General features: G+C 64.0%; 1 protein-coding gene across 5 annotated transcripts; it reads left to right on the forward strand.

Annotated features, from left to right (window-relative positions):
• Positions 1-1,303: 1,303 nt before the first annotated feature.
• Positions 1,304-15,597, forward strand: LOC114056780 (laminin subunit beta-2-like). Of its 5 annotated transcripts, XM_027882260.1 has the most exons (36): positions 1,304-1,341; positions 1,760-1,860; positions 3,477-3,551; positions 4,043-4,218; positions 4,323-4,446; positions 4,548-4,621; positions 4,722-4,910; positions 4,989-5,052; positions 5,128-5,333; positions 5,411-5,531; positions 5,766-5,954; positions 6,058-6,237; positions 6,654-6,766; positions 6,882-6,961; positions 7,204-7,360; positions 7,555-7,707; positions 7,807-7,965; positions 8,047-8,168; positions 8,412-8,532; positions 8,930-9,116; positions 9,336-9,479; positions 9,899-10,130; positions 10,519-10,682; positions 10,771-10,995; positions 11,354-11,568; positions 11,654-11,750; positions 12,176-12,554; positions 12,636-12,820; positions 12,895-13,124; positions 13,210-13,413; positions 13,785-13,944; positions 14,029-14,236; positions 14,326-14,467; positions 14,758-14,934; positions 15,029-15,185; positions 15,336-15,597. In XM_027882260.1, the coding sequence occupies exons 3-36, from the start codon at positions 3,521-3,523 to the stop codon at positions 15,467-15,469; spliced, it is 5,499 nt and encodes a 1,832-aa protein (XP_027738061.1). In that variant the 5' UTR covers positions 1,304-1,341; positions 1,760-1,860; positions 3,477-3,520; the 3' UTR covers positions 15,470-15,597. The 5 variants fall into 5 exon arrangements, with proteins under 5 accessions (XP_027738061.1, XP_027738060.1, XP_027738062.1 ...); XM_027882259.1 differs by lacking the exons at positions 1,304-1,341; positions 1,760-1,860 and adding an exon at positions 2,472-2,769; XM_027882261.1 differs by lacking the exons at positions 1,304-1,341; positions 1,760-1,860 and adding an exon at positions 2,472-2,769 and having other exon boundaries at positions 3,480-3,551.
• The last annotated feature ends 9 nt before the right edge of the window (positions 15,598-15,606 follow it).

The following is a 15,606-nucleotide window of genomic DNA, read 5'->3' on the forward strand; positions in this document are numbered from 1 at the left end:
GCCCTGCCAGCCCCAGCCTGCCTGCCCAGCCTGCAGTTTCCCTCTGGATCTGCCCACTCTGCACCAGGACCCTCTGGCCAGCTAATTCAACAGAAACACCATTGTTCACCGGCCCGCTGGATCCGGTTTGTGCTGCAGGGCTGCCGGTGCACTGACCCGGCACTAATGGTGGTGGGACCGTGGCCCTGGGCAGACAGCAGCTCCGGTGCTGTGGCTCATTCCTGGGGAAGGGAAGCAGTTAAACAGTTCTCTGCTCACTAAGGATGTTCAGGGAAGTGCTGGCTGCCTGCTGCGCACACTGAAGTCCGTCCAAGTGGGGCTGGCCAGGCGTGAGAGGCTGCCCCGGGGCCTCGGGGGCTCTGCCGAGGAGGGGTGGCCCTCTGCACTGCTGCAGGAGTGCAGATGGCTGCTGAAAGGTGGTCGTGGAGCCAGGCTGTGGGTGCCCAAGGGAGAGGGGATGCTCAGCAGCGTTGAAATGCTGATGATGGAGGGCTGCCGGCAGATCTCCAGCCAGTGGAGCTGCCCCGGACAGGGCACCTCCCTGGGCAGACATGGCCACGCCTCCTGCTCTGGGGCAGCCGAGGGGATTGCAGCTTGGCGTGGGAAGTCAGACCAGCCTTCAGGGGAGCCTGGACACGGGCTGAGACATCTTTCCTGTCTCTCAGGTGCCACTGAGGATCCCTCCCTCGCACTTTAACATTGCTCTTCAAGGCCAGAGATCCTGTTACAGTCGCCTTTATCAGGCCCCTTTATCAGGGCTCTTCGGATCTCCTTAGAGCAGATAAGGTTTGTGTGGCAAGATCCCTTGACACAGACATGCTGACCCGTGCTAATGGCTCTTCATCAGCTCATCTTCTACCAGCTCTCCAGGCTGATGAGATGGTGATGCCTGGCCACCAGCCTGCACTGCTGGAGCCTCGCTGGGCACAGCCTGGCCCTTCCTCCAGGTTTCCCAATGCCTGCCGAAAGCCCAGTCGTGGGAAGCTGGCAGGGTACTGCCCATGGCATCCCTTGTCCTGCTGAGGTGCGTGGGACCAGCCTGGCTGTGTCAGGGTGTCCCTGGGAGCACGGCTTTTGGCACCCCTATGGCCAGGAGCTGTTTCTTTGTCTGCCTGTGACCTTGCTTGGCGGCGGGCGGCCAGAGCATGGCCTTGGTGTGGAGATACACAGCTCCCCTTCCTTCCTCTGGCCTTGGCTAATAAAAGGCACCATCCCTGCGTGACAGTGACAGTTCTCTGTGGATCCTGGCCCCAGTGCACAGCCGTGCTCCCTGCAGGGCTGCCGGCTCAGTGCCCAGCCCAGCCAGTCCAAAGGATCCGGAGCAGCGCTGACCAGCACGAGGTGAGTGGGGCATGGTGGTGCCCACAGTGCCAGCACGTGGGGGGGAACTGGATCCTTCTGGCATGGATGCTGGGGGAGTGCAGTTGGCTGCCATGCTGCCCCAGGGGTCCTGGTACCACTGCTGGAGATGTGCTCTGAAGAGGCACAGATGGGCCCGTGCAGTGCAGGGCGAGTCCCAGCTGGGCTGCCTGTCTCAGCAGCCCCATGTGCTGCATAACTGGGCACAGCAGCCCTGTGGGAATGCCATGCCGGCTCCTGGCCAGCCAAAGGGCAGGGCACTGCTGTGCCATGCATGGGCCACTGCCAGTGTGTACCTGGCCCCTGCCTCACCTTGGCTAAAGCTCGGTGCGGGTAGGTCCCTCCCCTTGCCTGGCACGGCTGCTGGAGGAGGAGACAGGCACCAGCTGCCCTCCTCCAGGAACAGCAGCCGAGCCCAGCCCGAGCCCAGTGGGCCTTTGACTCCGCAGCCTACCTGAGCCACCAGCCACCTGCGCAGAACCCCAGGCCCCACGGGCACAGGTAGGAGCCGGCATGCCGGAGGGGAGCCCCTGGGCACGGCACGGCACAGCCCCACTGCACTGCACAGCCCTTGGCACACGATACAGCCCCATGGCATAGCCTGGGTGCCAGCAACTGGCATGAGGCAGCACTCAAGGAAGGGACCGTGGGGTCTTTCGGCAGAGAAGTGCTGGGTGCCCCCACTCCTGCTATGCACTTCCTAGGGTTGACGCGTGTTGGACTTTGCCCAGGGAGCCGTGGCGGTGGGGAGGGCTGGGTCCATTGGGAGGGATGTTCCCAGCCAGCAGCATCGTGGCTGTGTCCGGGTGAGCTCCTGGTGAGGCAGGCGTCGGGCACGGCTCCACCCTGCAGCGTAACTATGCCAGTGCCTTTGCCACGGGGCATCCCCAGGTGGGGCAAAGAATGGTGCCGTGAGCCCTGCGCAGCTGTGCCAGCCGGTTCCTGGAGCATCAGGCACCCATCCCTCCATGCCGCCCCGCACGCCTTGCTGCCAGTGGCAGCAGATGCGTTCCTGCCACACCGTGCCGGGAGCCCGGGGAACGCGGTGTCTCTGGCTCGCCGGTCCACGAGGCGCCCTTTTGTTTGCCAGCGGGGCCCACCGTGCAGCCCGGGGGCCGGGGCGTGCCCGGGCTGCCGACGCCTGGCCGGCCAGGCCTCCGCGGGCGGGCAGGCGGCAGGGGCCTCCAGGCAGAAGGAATCGGCAGTGACATTCCCGTAGCCTGGAGACCGCCGTCCCTTTCAGCGGGCAGCCCATTTGAATAAGAATCGTGCACGGGGAAGGGGGGCCACCAGCCGCCATCCCATCTCTGCCCTTGCCCCGGCTCATTTCTGCGCACCCAGCTCGGGGGCAGCGAGTCCCGCTCGCCCTCGCCCCTGGCCTTGGTCCCGCTGGACGCTGCAGGACACCAGGTACCGGGGGTTCGCGGGGCTCGGGGACCCTCGTGCAAGCACGTGGCTCTGCACCACCTCGCCCACCGCCCTGGCGTGGCTTCGAGCGGGGTGGGTGTTGGGACAGTGTTGCAGCTCCCCCCACAGCCCCGAGCCCCCCTGCCCTGGGCTGGCTCCGTGCGGGGACAGGAGAGATGTGTTTGGGCAGAGCCGGGGCCAGGCTTTGATCCAGCTCCTGCAAGGCTGGGAGCGGGAGGTACCGGGAGAGAAGGAAGCACAAAAGGCTGCTCCAACCTAAATTTAACAGTGGGACCCCAGCCAGCGTCAGGGATGCCCTCGCCCAGCCGGCTCCAGCACTCCTGGCTCCCCTCCCAGGCTGGCCCTGGCCCGGCACTGGTACCCCCCAGGGACACTAGTGACACTCAAAAGGATGGATCCGTCCTGAGCTGGGCAGGATGGGGCATGGCACAGTTCATGCCAGGTCAGGGAGTGTGCAGCACGGCTGTGTGCCTGGGTCTGTATGCCACAGCCCCCCAGGGTCATGCAGGACTGGGGCACGACTTTGGGACCCAACTATCCCACCTGACTCCAATTCCCAGTGTTGTCCCTAGGAAGCACCATCGTGCCGGGGTGGGGGGTTTGCCCCCTGGACTGCATGGTTGTGCCAGAGCCAGGAGAGGCCAGGCGCCAGATACCCTGCATGCTAAGCTGTACCCTGCACCCTGCAGCAGTGCCATCTCCGTGTCCCCCCAGGTTGATCCTGTGGCTGCCCATGGACCTCCTGGTGCTTGCCCTCCTCCTGGGTAAGCACTGGCCTCGGTGGCACCCTGTGTACCTGCGGTGCTGTGGTTCAGGGACCCCAGCCTGGGGAAGAGGGTGCTGGGCAGTGGAGGTGGTGGCAGTGGCGATGCTCCCTGGCTGTCAGCAGCCAGGGCCTGACCGCCACAAAACCCAGCAAGGAATCTGGGCTGCGCTAAGCCCTGTGGGGATTAACAAGCGCCTGACCCGGCTCCTGACTCCCCCCCGGCACCGCTTGGTGCCCTGGGGCTGCCCAGGCCCTCAGGAGCACAGGCAGCCCAGCCCCCCAGTCACCCTGCTCCCTGCCCTGGTCACGAGGCCCCAGCGCTGCTGCCAGCACCTTTCTGGATCATGGAGCTTCGTGCTGCATCAGTGGGTTGGGATGCAGGGATGGGACGGGATGGGACGGTTGGGGGTTGGGTGAGTGCGTGGGGGAGCTGGGGATGCACAGGGGCCCTGGCACAGCCCCCAGCCCGTGCCCTCATGCTCTCTGCAGCAGGGGGACTGGCAGTAGGGGGCTGGCAGGAACCTGACCTGAGCCATGGCTGCACTCGCGGCAGCTGCTACCCAGCCACTGGGAATTTGCTGGTGGGCCGAGCTGCCCTCCTGAGTGCCACCTCCACCTGCGGGCTGGATGGGCCCCAGGAGTACTGCATCGTCAGCCACCTCCAGGTGAGCCCACTTGGCCCCAGCATGGCTCCAGCACAGGCTCACAGAGCTGGGCACTGGTGCAGCCTCTGGTCACCCATCCCTGACGGGGCTGCTCCGGGGCACAGGACTCAGAGAAATGCTTCACCTGTGACTCACGGGACCCATCCCTGCCTGAGAGCCACCGCATTGAGAACGTCATCTACCTGAGCGGCCCCCACGACCAGCGGACCTGGTGGCAATCAGAGAATGGTGAGGCTGGGGCAGTAGTGGTGTTGCCCCATGTGATGTGAGTGCGTTGAGGCTGTGTGGCCATGGGGGTCTTCCCCAGTCTCAGCCATCTGTCTGCCCAGGCGTTGAGCATGTCAGCATCCGCCTGGACCTGGAGGGCGAGTTCCACTTCACCCACCTCATCATGAAGTTTAAGGTGTGTCTGGGCACATGGGTGCCTGGGATGGGGTGGGATAGACAGGATGGACCCCCAGGGGCTGTGGGGCTGGCCCCTGTCCCACCTCAGTGTCTTGCAGACCTTCCGCCCTGCGGCCATGCTGGTGGAGCGTTCAGCCGACTTTGGACGCACCTGGAAGGTCTATCGCTACTTTGCCTACAACTGCTCCAAGCTCTTCCCTGGCATCCCCAACCAGCCCTCAGGGCTTGTGGACGAGGTGCTGTGTGACCAGCGCTACTCTGAGATTGAGCCCTCCAGCCGCGGGGAGGTGCGTGGGGAGAGGGTGATGCAGAGGGGAATGGGGGGTCTGGGAGGTATGGGATCACCTATCCCTTCCTCCTCGCAGGTCATCTTCAAGGTGCTGGACCCCTCCATCCCTGTGGCAGATCCCTACAGCCCGGACATCCAGGGTGTGTGGCTGGGGGTGCTGGGGGGTGTGGGGCTGGCTGGTGTTGGGGCAGGTGCTGACAGCAATGCCCCCCCAGACCTGCTGCGCGTCACCAACCTGCGGGTGAACCTCACCAAGCTGCACACGCTGGGGGACAACCTGCTGGACTCGCGGCGGGAGGTGCTGCACAAGTACTACTATGCTGTGGATGAGCTGGTGCTGCGTGGGAGCTGCTTCTGCCATGGCCACGCTGCCCACTGTGCCCCGGCACCTGGTGCTCCAACGCCCTCCGTCCCTGGCATGGTGAGAGACACGCACCCACCAGCACAGCACGGTGCCCGTGCACCCAGCAGTCACACTGAGCCGGGTGCTCCCCCCAGATCCACGGGCGCTGTGTCTGCGAGCATCACACACAGGGGCTGAACTGCGAGCGCTGCGAGGACTTCTACCACGACCTGCCCTGGCGCCCGGCCGAGGGCTCCAGCACCAACGCCTGTCGCCGTGAGTGCCCACACTGGCACTGGCTCCTGGCACAGTGATCCTGGTGTTGGGGCTGGCAGGCTGCACTGTGCCGGGGGTTTGGGGTGCTGCAGGCTGTAGTTTGGGGAGGTTTGAGGTTGTGGTGCTGCATATCAGGGTAAGAGGAGTCCAGGCTGGGGAGATTTGGCACTGGGGGTGCTGCCTGCCAGTGGGAACTAGGGTGCCACATGCTGTGCCATGGTGCCGTCCCCACAGGCTGTGACTGCAACGAGCACTCGCAGCGGTGCCACTTCGACATGGCCGTGTTCCTGGCCACGGGGAACACCAGTGGGGCCGTGTGTGACGACTGCCAGCACAACACCATGGGCCGCCGCTGCCACCTCTGCAAACCCTTCTACTACCGGCACCCTCGCTCCGACATCCGTGCTCCCACTGCCTGTGCCCGTGAGTGCCCTGGGACCCTGACCCTCACTGCTTGTCCCTGCTTGGTGCCACCAGCTCCTGATGCTGGCAGCCACATCTCCCCATGGTCTGTCTCTCTTGGCAGCGTGTGATTGTGACCCGGCGGGCTCGCTGGACGGAGGCGCCTGCGACGGGCACACAGATGTGGCGCTGGGAATGATCGCGGGGCAGTGCCGCTGCAAGGAGAATGTGGCTGGTCCCCGCTGTGACCGCTGCCGGCACGGTGCCTATGGCCTGAGCCTTGGAGACCCACTGGGCTGCCAGCGTGAGCTGGGACCCAGGGATGGGCATGGGAGGATGTGGGGTGGAGGGATGGGGATGGAGGGATGATGGAGGGATATGGATGAAGGGTTGAGGATGCAGGAGTGGGGGATGAAGGGGTGGTGATTGAAAAATGGGGATGGGTTGGATGAGAACAGAGGGAGGGAGATGGAGGAATGGAGGTGAAGGGATGGTGATGGAGGGATGAGGATATGGAGATGGGATAGAGGCATGGAGATGGGATGTGTGATGGAGGGATGGGAATGGAAGGGCTGAGGGTAGAGGAATGGGGACTGAGACATGGCGATGGAGGGGTGAGGGATGAAAGGACATGGGATGGGGAAGGATGGCCATGAAACCCATGGGCTGTGGTCCTACATGGCAGCCCCCCACATACGCACATGCATGTGTGGGGGGCAGCGTGCCGGTGTGACCCGAGGGGCACGGTGATGGGCAGCTCTCCATGCGACCCCATCAGTGGGGATTGCTACTGCAAACGCTTCGTGGCCGGGCGCTCCTGCAGCCAGTGTGTGGTGAGTGCCCCATCCTTTCCACACCATGCACTGTGCCCCAATTCTCCCCAGCCCCACGGCTACCACAGGGCTGGGCTGGCCTCACACATCCCTGCATGTCCCCTCCTCACTGCAGCCTGAGTTCTGGGGACTGAGCTACGACCTGGGGGGCTGCCGGCCCTGTGCCTGTGACTTCGGGGGAGCCTACAGCAACCGGTGGGGCCTAGGACAGCCCCTGGAGGGGCATGGAATGGGTTGGGAGTGGGGACAGGGCTGGGGGTGACACCTGGGGAGGGAGGGATGGGGACACTGGTGGAGGGGTGGGGACAGGGCTGGAAAGATAGAGGGGGCTGGTATGGAGGGAGGGAGAGAGGTGTCTCCATCCCCAGAGATAGAGGGATGGATGAGGACAGAGCCAGACAGGAGAACAGACGGAGGGACAGGATGGTCGCCCTCAGGTGCTCCATGGAGGATGGGGCTTGTCCCTGCCGTCCCCACATCATGGGGCGGCAGTGTGACCAGGTACAACCTGGCTTCTTCTGCGCCCCCCTCGACTACTACACCTACGAGGCTGAGCAGGCCACCAGCCATGGCCACAGCCACCCCCAGCTCCCGGTGAGTCTCTTTGGGGGTCCCTGTGCTTGTGCATGGCTGTCACTGTGCACCATGCTCCATGCATGGCTGTCACCATGCTCCATGCATGGCTGTTGCCCTGTCATGCATGTGGCTGTTACCGTGCCCTGTGCATGGCTATCCTTGTGCACGGCTGTCCCCATGCATGGCCACCGTCCCCTGACGCATCCCTGCAGGGTGCCATCCGGGCAGAGGTGCCCCAGGACTGCCTGGAGTACAACACTAGGGAGTCAAGGGGGCGGAAGGGACGCTCACGGCACCAGCGCAGCTCCCCCCATGCCCCCCAGCTCCGCGTCCCCATGCGCCGCAGCCGCCAGCAGCCCCCCAAGGTGAGCCCTGGGGCAGTGGGATAGGGCACAGCAGGGTACTGTGGGGCAGGGGCAGCCTGGGGCAGAGCCTGGGCCAAGCTGTGCCGGTGCCCTGCCCAGCCGGACGTGGAGGAGGTGGTGCGGGACGGTGCCGGGCACATGGTGACGTGGACAGGCTCGGGGTTCGCCCGGGTGCGGGACGGGGCTGGCCTGACCTTCCGCATGGACAACGTGCCCTACCCCATGGACTACGAGCTGCTCATCCGCTATGAGCCTGAGGTGAGCATGGCCATGGCCACGGCCACGGCATGAATGGCCCGGCACGGCACAGCCCTGACGCTGCCTCACCTGTCACCACAGTCAGCTGAGGACTGGGAGGTCGTGGTCAGTGTCAGCTCCCGGGTGCTGCCCACCAGCCCTCGCTGCGGGAACCTGCTGCCCTCCGAGCAGATGTACCGTGAGAGCCTGCCCCACAGCCAGAGGTGGGACGGGATGGGATGGGGTGGGATGGGGGTGGGAACAAGGATCAGGACAGGACAGGGACAAGGACAGACCTACCACACTCCCAGAACTGAGGGATGGGGATGGGATGGAAATAGGGACAATCCTACCACACAGGTGAGGGATGAGGACAGGGACAAGGAAGGCAATTAGGTCCTACTGCTGTCCCCTGGCCTTCACCATGGCCCTGCTGTGCCTATGCCCTGACACCTGACTCTGTACAGGTATGTGCTGCTGTCCCGGCCCTTCTGCTTCGAGCCCAGCACCCCCTATGAGGTGACCATGCGGCTTCAACGGGCTGGTGTCACCCAGCGTCACCCCGGCGCCTTCATCCTCATCGACTCGGTGAGGGGGGTCCCAGTGCACCCCGTGCCTGTAACTTGGCAGGGGTAGGGTGATGGGGAGGGATGGGGTACCACAGGCTGGTGTGGGAAGTGATTCCCCTCTGGGGATGTGCATGGGATGGGGATGGGGATGGGCTTGGGACTTCGCTAGAGCTGGGGTTGACATAGAGATGTCAGTGTGGAAAGGTATAAGGAAGTCTCTGGGGATAAGAATTTCTATGGGAGTATAAATGAGTTTGGGGATGTCAGTGGAACTGGGGCTGTTGATGGAACGGGGTGGTTGAGCCTCCAGCAGGATTAGGGCTGTCCTGGGGCAGATGGATCCATCTTGATGGCAGGGGCCAGGTCCCGCAGTAGGGGCTGTCCATGCCCCCCAGCCCCCTCTCCTCTCCCCACAGTTGGTGCTCCTGCCACGGGTGTTGGAGTTGCCAGGTTTCCACGGGGCAGAGGCGGCAGCGCGCCAGGAGGAGCTGGAGCGGTACCGGTGCCTGGAGGTGTTTCACATGGCCCCCCCACACCCCCTGGCCCAGGCCTGTGCCCGCCTGGTCTGCAGCGTCTCAGCCCTGATGCACGGCGGGGCACTGCGTGAGTGGGAACCCTGCAGGGACGGGACCGAGGGGTGGGTGGAGCCCTGCCTGGGGCAGTGGGCCAGGATGTGGCCATGCCCATGGCAGGCTGGGCAGGAGAGCGGTGACAGGGCATGGGCAGTGTGGGAAGGCACAGGCAGAGCGCAGGCAGGTGTGAGCAGGTGTGGGCAGGTGCAGACAGGACAGCCCTGGCCCCATGCTGGCCCTGCTCCCGCAGCCTGCCAGTGCGACCCACAGGGCTCCCGGAGCAGCGAGTGCCAGGTCCAGGGTGGGCAGTGCGAGTGCAAGCCCCACGTCATCGGCCGACGCTGCGATCGCTGCACCCCCGGCAGCTATGGCTTTGGGCCCCAGGGATGCAGCCGTAAGTGGTGGGATCTGCATCTGCTGGGGATCCCTGTCCCTCCTGTCTGTCTCTGTCCAGCCATCAGTTCTCTGTTTGCTGCCTTGTTCACTTGTCTGTACATCTGTCCATGCACGTGTCCATCTCAGCTCTGTTGTCCTGCAGCCCATCCCAGTTCCCCCCTCCCTCCCTCCATCCATCCCTCCCTCCCTCCATCCATCTATCCATCCATCCATCCATCCACTTGAGTCCCCTGTGGGCACTGTCCTGCCTTGCACTCACTTGTCTGTCTGTCCACTCATGTTCTTGTGGACCTGTGTGTCCACATGAGCCCTTCTGGGCCACAGCCCTTGGTATGGGTGCTGGTCCCCTGCCTGTCTGTCTGTCCATCCCTATGTCCCTGCATCCCTGTGCCTTACTGGAGCCTTGCTGCCCCACAGCCTGTGCCTGCTCCCCGGAGGGCTCGTTGTCCCAGCTGTGTGACGCAGTGAGCGGGCAGTGCCAGTGCCAGCCTGGCGCCGTGGGCCGGCAGTGTGACCAATGCCAGCCCGGCCACTGGGGCTTCCCTGCCTGCCGGCCCTGCCAGTGCAACGGGCACGCTGAGGAGTGCGATCCCCGCACGGGCACCTGCCTGCGCTGCCGCGACCACACGGACGGACGGCACTGCGAGAGGTGAGCCAGTGCCAAGGGAAGGGGACAGCATGGCATGGCATGGGCATGGCATGGCATGGCGTGGTGTGGTGTGGCATGGAATGCAATAGATTCAACGAGAGAGGATGGAATGAGATATGATGGTATGGGATATATTGGAATGATGGGATGGGATGAGATGGGAGGAGGTGGGGTAGGGTAGGATAGAATGGCATGGATATAACTGGATATAGGACTGATGGATGGATGGATAGATGGATGGATGGATGAGATTGAGATGGAATGGGATAGGATAGGATGAGATATGATGGCATGGGATACAATGGAATGAGATTGGATGGATGGGATGGTGGGATGGTATATGATGGCTGTGATGGATCCACTGGGCACTCATTCCTTGTCCTTGCAGGTGCCAGGATGGTTACTACGGGAACCCCGTGCTGGGCTCAGGCCAGCAGTGCCGGCCCTGCCCCTGTCCTGGCTATCCTGGCACGCGGCACTACCACGGGACCGCCTGCCACGCTGATGAGGAGACCCACCACATTGTCTGCCTCTGTGCACCCGGATATGCAGGTGAGGGGCAGAGCAGGCACGGTGCAGCGGGGACCCCCCAACACTGGAACTGCAGGACCCCAGCACCTACAGCCCCTGCTCTCCACAGGGCCCCGCTGCGACCGCTGCTCCCCCGGCTACTTCGGTGCTCCGGAGGTGGAGGGGGGTGTGTGCCGGCCCTGCCAGTGTAATAACAACATCGACGCCAGTGATCCAGGGGGCTGCGACCCTCGCACGGGGCAGTGCCTGCGCTGCCTGTACCACACTGCCGGGCCCCACTGTGCCCAGTGCCAGCCCGGCTACTACGGCAATGCCCTGCAGCGCAGCTGCCGGCGTGAGCGGGGCAGGGGGCTCTGAGGCATTTGGGATAGGGGAATGGGGCTGAAGCAAGGGCTTGGGGTGGGGATGTGGCTTGTGGCTGTGGTTGGGTGTGGGGTGATTGGCATTGTGCAGGGCGGTTGGATTGGGAAGAATTTTGGGATGTTGGGGGGTTTGAGGCTGGGGCATCAGGGCCAGGTGAGGTTTGGGGCTGTGCCTGTGTTGGGACTGGGAAGGGGACAGGTATTGGGGTTGGTGGGGTGTTGGGATCAGGGCTGTTGGACCTGTGCATGGGTTTTGGGGCAAGGTAGATCTGGGGTGTTGGGGCCAGCAGGGCACTGCTGAGTCCCAAGTGGCTGCCCACCTTCCTGCAGGCTGCGGCTGTGACCCACGGGGCACACTGGCCTCCCACTGTGCCAATGGCACCTGTACCTGTGACCGTGGCACAGGAGCCTGTGCCTGCCGGCCCAACGTTGTGGGCAAGATCTGCGACCGCTGTGCACCCCAGTTCTGGAGCCTGGGGGATCCAGGGGGCTGCGAGCCCTGTGACTGCCACCCCATACATGCCCTGCACCCTGCCTGTGACACGGTGAGTTCCCTGGCATCCTGTCATGGCTCCACTGCCCTCCCAGGGCCTGGTGAGCCACTCAGTGAGCACAGCACTGTTGCTGCAGGTGACAGGGCAGTGCCAGTGCCGGCCCGGGTTCGGGGGCCGCGTCTGCTCCCAGTGTCAGGAGCACCACTGGGGAGACCCCGAGCAGGAGTGTCGAGGTAGGGGCACACCCCAGGGGCTGGGGCTGTGGGGGCTCTGAGGACATGAGGTGTGGGGGGAATCTGGGTGCACGGTGAGACTCTAGGGACATGGATGAAGACTCTGAATGTTGGGATACTGGGGACACAAGGGACTCAGGAGATCTTTGAGAGATGCTGGGACCCTGGGGGCACAGAAGACCTTAGTGACACAGTGGGATGCTGGGGACATGGTGGGACCCTGAGGACATGGGGGATCTGGGGGAAAATGGAGGACTCAGGGAGCCCTGCATGCATTGTGGGACTGTGGGGACATAGGAGACCCTGGGCATAGGTGGAACTCTGGAGACACAGGGGGATATGGTGGGATGCTGGGAACATAGTGACACTCTGGGAGCATGGGTGTCTGTGTGGAGGTGGGGACACACATCTGACTGTCTCTCCAGCCTGTGAGTGTGAGCCGCTGGGTGCTGAGAGCCCACAGTGCGAGCAGGACAGTGGGCAGTGCCAGTGCCGGCTGGGATTTGGGGGGCTGCACTGCGACCGCTGCCAGCGGGGCTACCGGGAGCCCTTCCCCTACTGCTCGCCCTGCCACCCCTGCTTCGGGCGCTGGGACCCGGCTGTGGGCAGCCTTCGGGACAGGCTGCGGCGCCTTGGGGCACAGGTGCAGGCCCTGAGGGAGGGGGGATCCACGCTCCCACTCAGCCCCCGTCGCCTGAGGGAGCTGGAGGAGTCCCTCGGGCGTGTGGAACGACTGCTGGGTGAAGGGGACAACCCCAGTAGCCCCCTCCTCAATGGACTACCCGGCCAGCTGGACGGTACCAGGCAAGTGTGCGCATTGGGCTGGTGTGGGGGGACCCTCCTTTTGTCCCCCAAAAAAGTTTAAGACCCCATCCTCACCCAAAGAATGGAGCTGGACAACTTCTGGAGGCACCTCCAAGAGCTGGAACAACATCTAGACCAGTTGGCGCAGGCAGATGTGCGGCACCATGACCGGCTAGCCGGGCTGAGCCACAAGCTTGGAGGTCTCAACCGAACCACCTCCCATCTCCAAATCCTGCTTGGCACCGTAGCAACGACTGGATTCAGCGGTAAGAGCATCTGGCAAGGATTGGAGGGGTTGGTGGCAGCCATCCTGGCCGAACCCTGACACCAGCACCTGCAGAGTCTTACCGCAGCATCCTGGCATCGGCGGAGGTCTCTCGGCAGGCAGAGGTGGTGGCCAATGGCACAGCCAGTGAGCTGAGCAGGTCACAGGCAACACGGCGGGCAGCCGAGCGGGCACTGCGGCAGCGGGGCAATGCTTTCCGCCGTGGCACAGCCGCAGCACGGAAATCCTTGCGAGAGGCACAGAAACGGGTGATGGGACTCAGCATTGCCAGGATCAATGAGAAGGTGAGAGCAGCACTGGCGGAAGTGGCGTGAGGGTCTCTCCCCATGCAGTGTTGAGCTGCCATCTCCACCACTGGCATCATCACAGATTTGTGGGGCGCCTGGAGACCAGAGCTGCAAGCACGCACCTTGTGGAGGAGCCTTGTGCCGGGACAGTGAGGGCACACGGCGTTGCGGTGGCATGGGGTGTGCAGGGGCATTGCCCATCTCAGCTCGAGCCCTGAGCAGCGCCCGTAATGCCTCACAGCAGTTGGAGGTGGCATTAGGGCAGCTGGGTGTTGTGGCACAGAAGGTAGGGGTGGTGAATCCATGACACTATCTGGGGTCCCCTTGTGTCCCTTTTGCATGGCCTGCTTGTGCCCTTTCATGTTCCATGTTCTGTTTGTGCCCTTTGCATGTCTTCTTCAATGCCCTCCTTGTACCCTTTCTATGCCCCCAAGGATATTAGCCCTGTGTGTTCCTCTTATGCCCCTTCACAGCTGCCCGTTGTGCTACCTGTGTGCCCACCTGGGCCGCTGCTGCACCCTCTGTACCTTCTGCACCCTTTGCACCCTCCTTCCATGCTCCCTTGCAGGCCCCCATCTTGTCCTCACATGTATAACCTCATGCCCCCTGCTCACCCCCATGCCCCCTCCTCGGGGCTTCCCTGTGCCCCCTGCTCAGCCGGGTGCCCCCCAGATGCAGGAGGTGCAGGAGCTGGCCCGGGGGGCACGGAGCTGGGCAGAGGAGGCACTGGGGCGCTCACAGGCTGCCCGCAGCCGCGCAGAGAAGGCAACAGCCCAGCTGCGGGACTTCATCCGCCGAATCAAGGCCTTCCTGGCAGGTAGTGCAAGCACCAGGTGGGCATGTGGGCATAGCGGGGCTCAGTTTCCCACCCTGAGCCCACCCTCCTCCCCTGTCCCTGCAGAGGAGGGAGCTGACCCAGGCAGCATCGAGCTGGTGGCTCGGCAGGTGCTGAACATCTCCCTGCCTAGCAGTCCCAGTCGGATCCAGGAGCTGCTGTGGGAGATGCGGGAGAGCATCAGCCAGCTAGAGGGGGTGGATGCGGTGCTCAATGGCACAGCGAAGGGGCTGGCCATGGCACAGGGGCTGCTGGCACAGGGACAGGAGGCCAGGTGAGTTATGGGGGATATGCCAAGGTGGGCAGGGAATGCGGTCAGTCCCCCAGCACTGGCAGGGGCTTGAGCTGCCCACGCTGCCACAGGGAGAGAGCGGAAGGTGTGAGGGATGAGCTGGTGGAGACACAGCAGGCACTGGAGGTGGCACGGGCACAGGCAACGGCAGCAGGGAGCGCTCTGCAGAGCGCCAGGAATGCCATCCGGGCAGCTGAAAACAAAGCCAGGGAGGTAAGGGGCACCACCTGGGGAGTGGAGCCAATTCCACCAGCGTGGCTGGGAGTGGGGATGCTGTTTTGGGCATGCTGGGGGCAACCGGGTTGGTGCTGTGGGGGCACAATGGGAGCAACGGGGTTGGTACTGTGGACTTTTGCCTTAGGCACAACATAAGGAGGGAGGCTGGTCCTGGGGTAATGTAAATGGCGTGGAGTGGGTGCTGCGTGTTCACCAGGGCAGTGGGCCTGGCACCGTGGGTGTGGCAGTTGCAGTGCCTGCCACAGCCAGTGTCCGTGCCTGCCCAGGCGGAGCGCAAGCTGCAGGCCCTGGACGGGAAGGAGTCGCGGGCACAGCGGCGGCTGCGGGAGCTGGCGCAGCGTGTCGCTACCCTGCAGGAGCGTGGCCGGGATGTTCGCCACAAGGCCCAGCAAGCCAAGGATGGGGCACAGCGTGCCACGACCACCTCGGGGACACTCAGCCAGGTGAGCTCCAGCCCTGCTCAGCCACGGTGTGGCACCAAGTAGGGACAGAGTGCTGGGGATGCTCAGCCTCACCATCGTGCCCTTGTGCCACCAGGACCTGGCGCACGTGACGCAGCGCTATGTGTTGCTGAAGAACCGAGTGAGAGTGCTGGATGGGGTATCTGATGGGGCCCTGCAGCGTGTGACACAGCTGACAGTAGAGGCCCGAAACCTCCTGGACAAGGCCAGCAACAGCAAGAGGAAGCTGGAAGGTGAGGGGGAGAACATGGTGGGGCGCATTCCCCATGTCATTGTACATCTCCCCGTGTCCCCCTGGGCCCATCCCACCTGGTGCCCCAAGAGTGATGTGGGCTGGTGACATGGTGGTGGGCTGCACCATGACTGTGTCCCCTGTCCCGCAGACCTGGAGCAGCGCTTTGGGGCCAACGAGCGGGCGATGGCAGCAAAGGTGACACGACTGCAGGAGTTGGAGCAACAGGTCTCGGGATTGCTGCAGGAGATCCGCGAGAGGGCCAACGCTTACGCCACCTGCTAGGGACCGCCGGTGGGGCCGGGGGCCGGTCCTGCCCCGCCACCCTCCTCCGGTCCCCGAGCCCGGGGGTCCCGTCCAGTCTACAGGCGCCTATAGCGCGGGCGCGCCTGCAAATAAAGCCCTGAACTGTGTGTGCCTGT

The sequence above is a fragment of the Empidonax traillii genome, unplaced genomic scaffold (genome assembly GCF_003031625.1).
Source record: "Empidonax traillii isolate 1590-97213 ecotype Southwest subspecies unplaced genomic scaffold, ASM303162v1 scaffold104:size2570737, whole genome shotgun sequence".
NCBI classification, from domain to species: domain Eukaryota; kingdom Metazoa; phylum Chordata; class Aves; order Passeriformes; family Tyrannidae; genus Empidonax; species Empidonax traillii.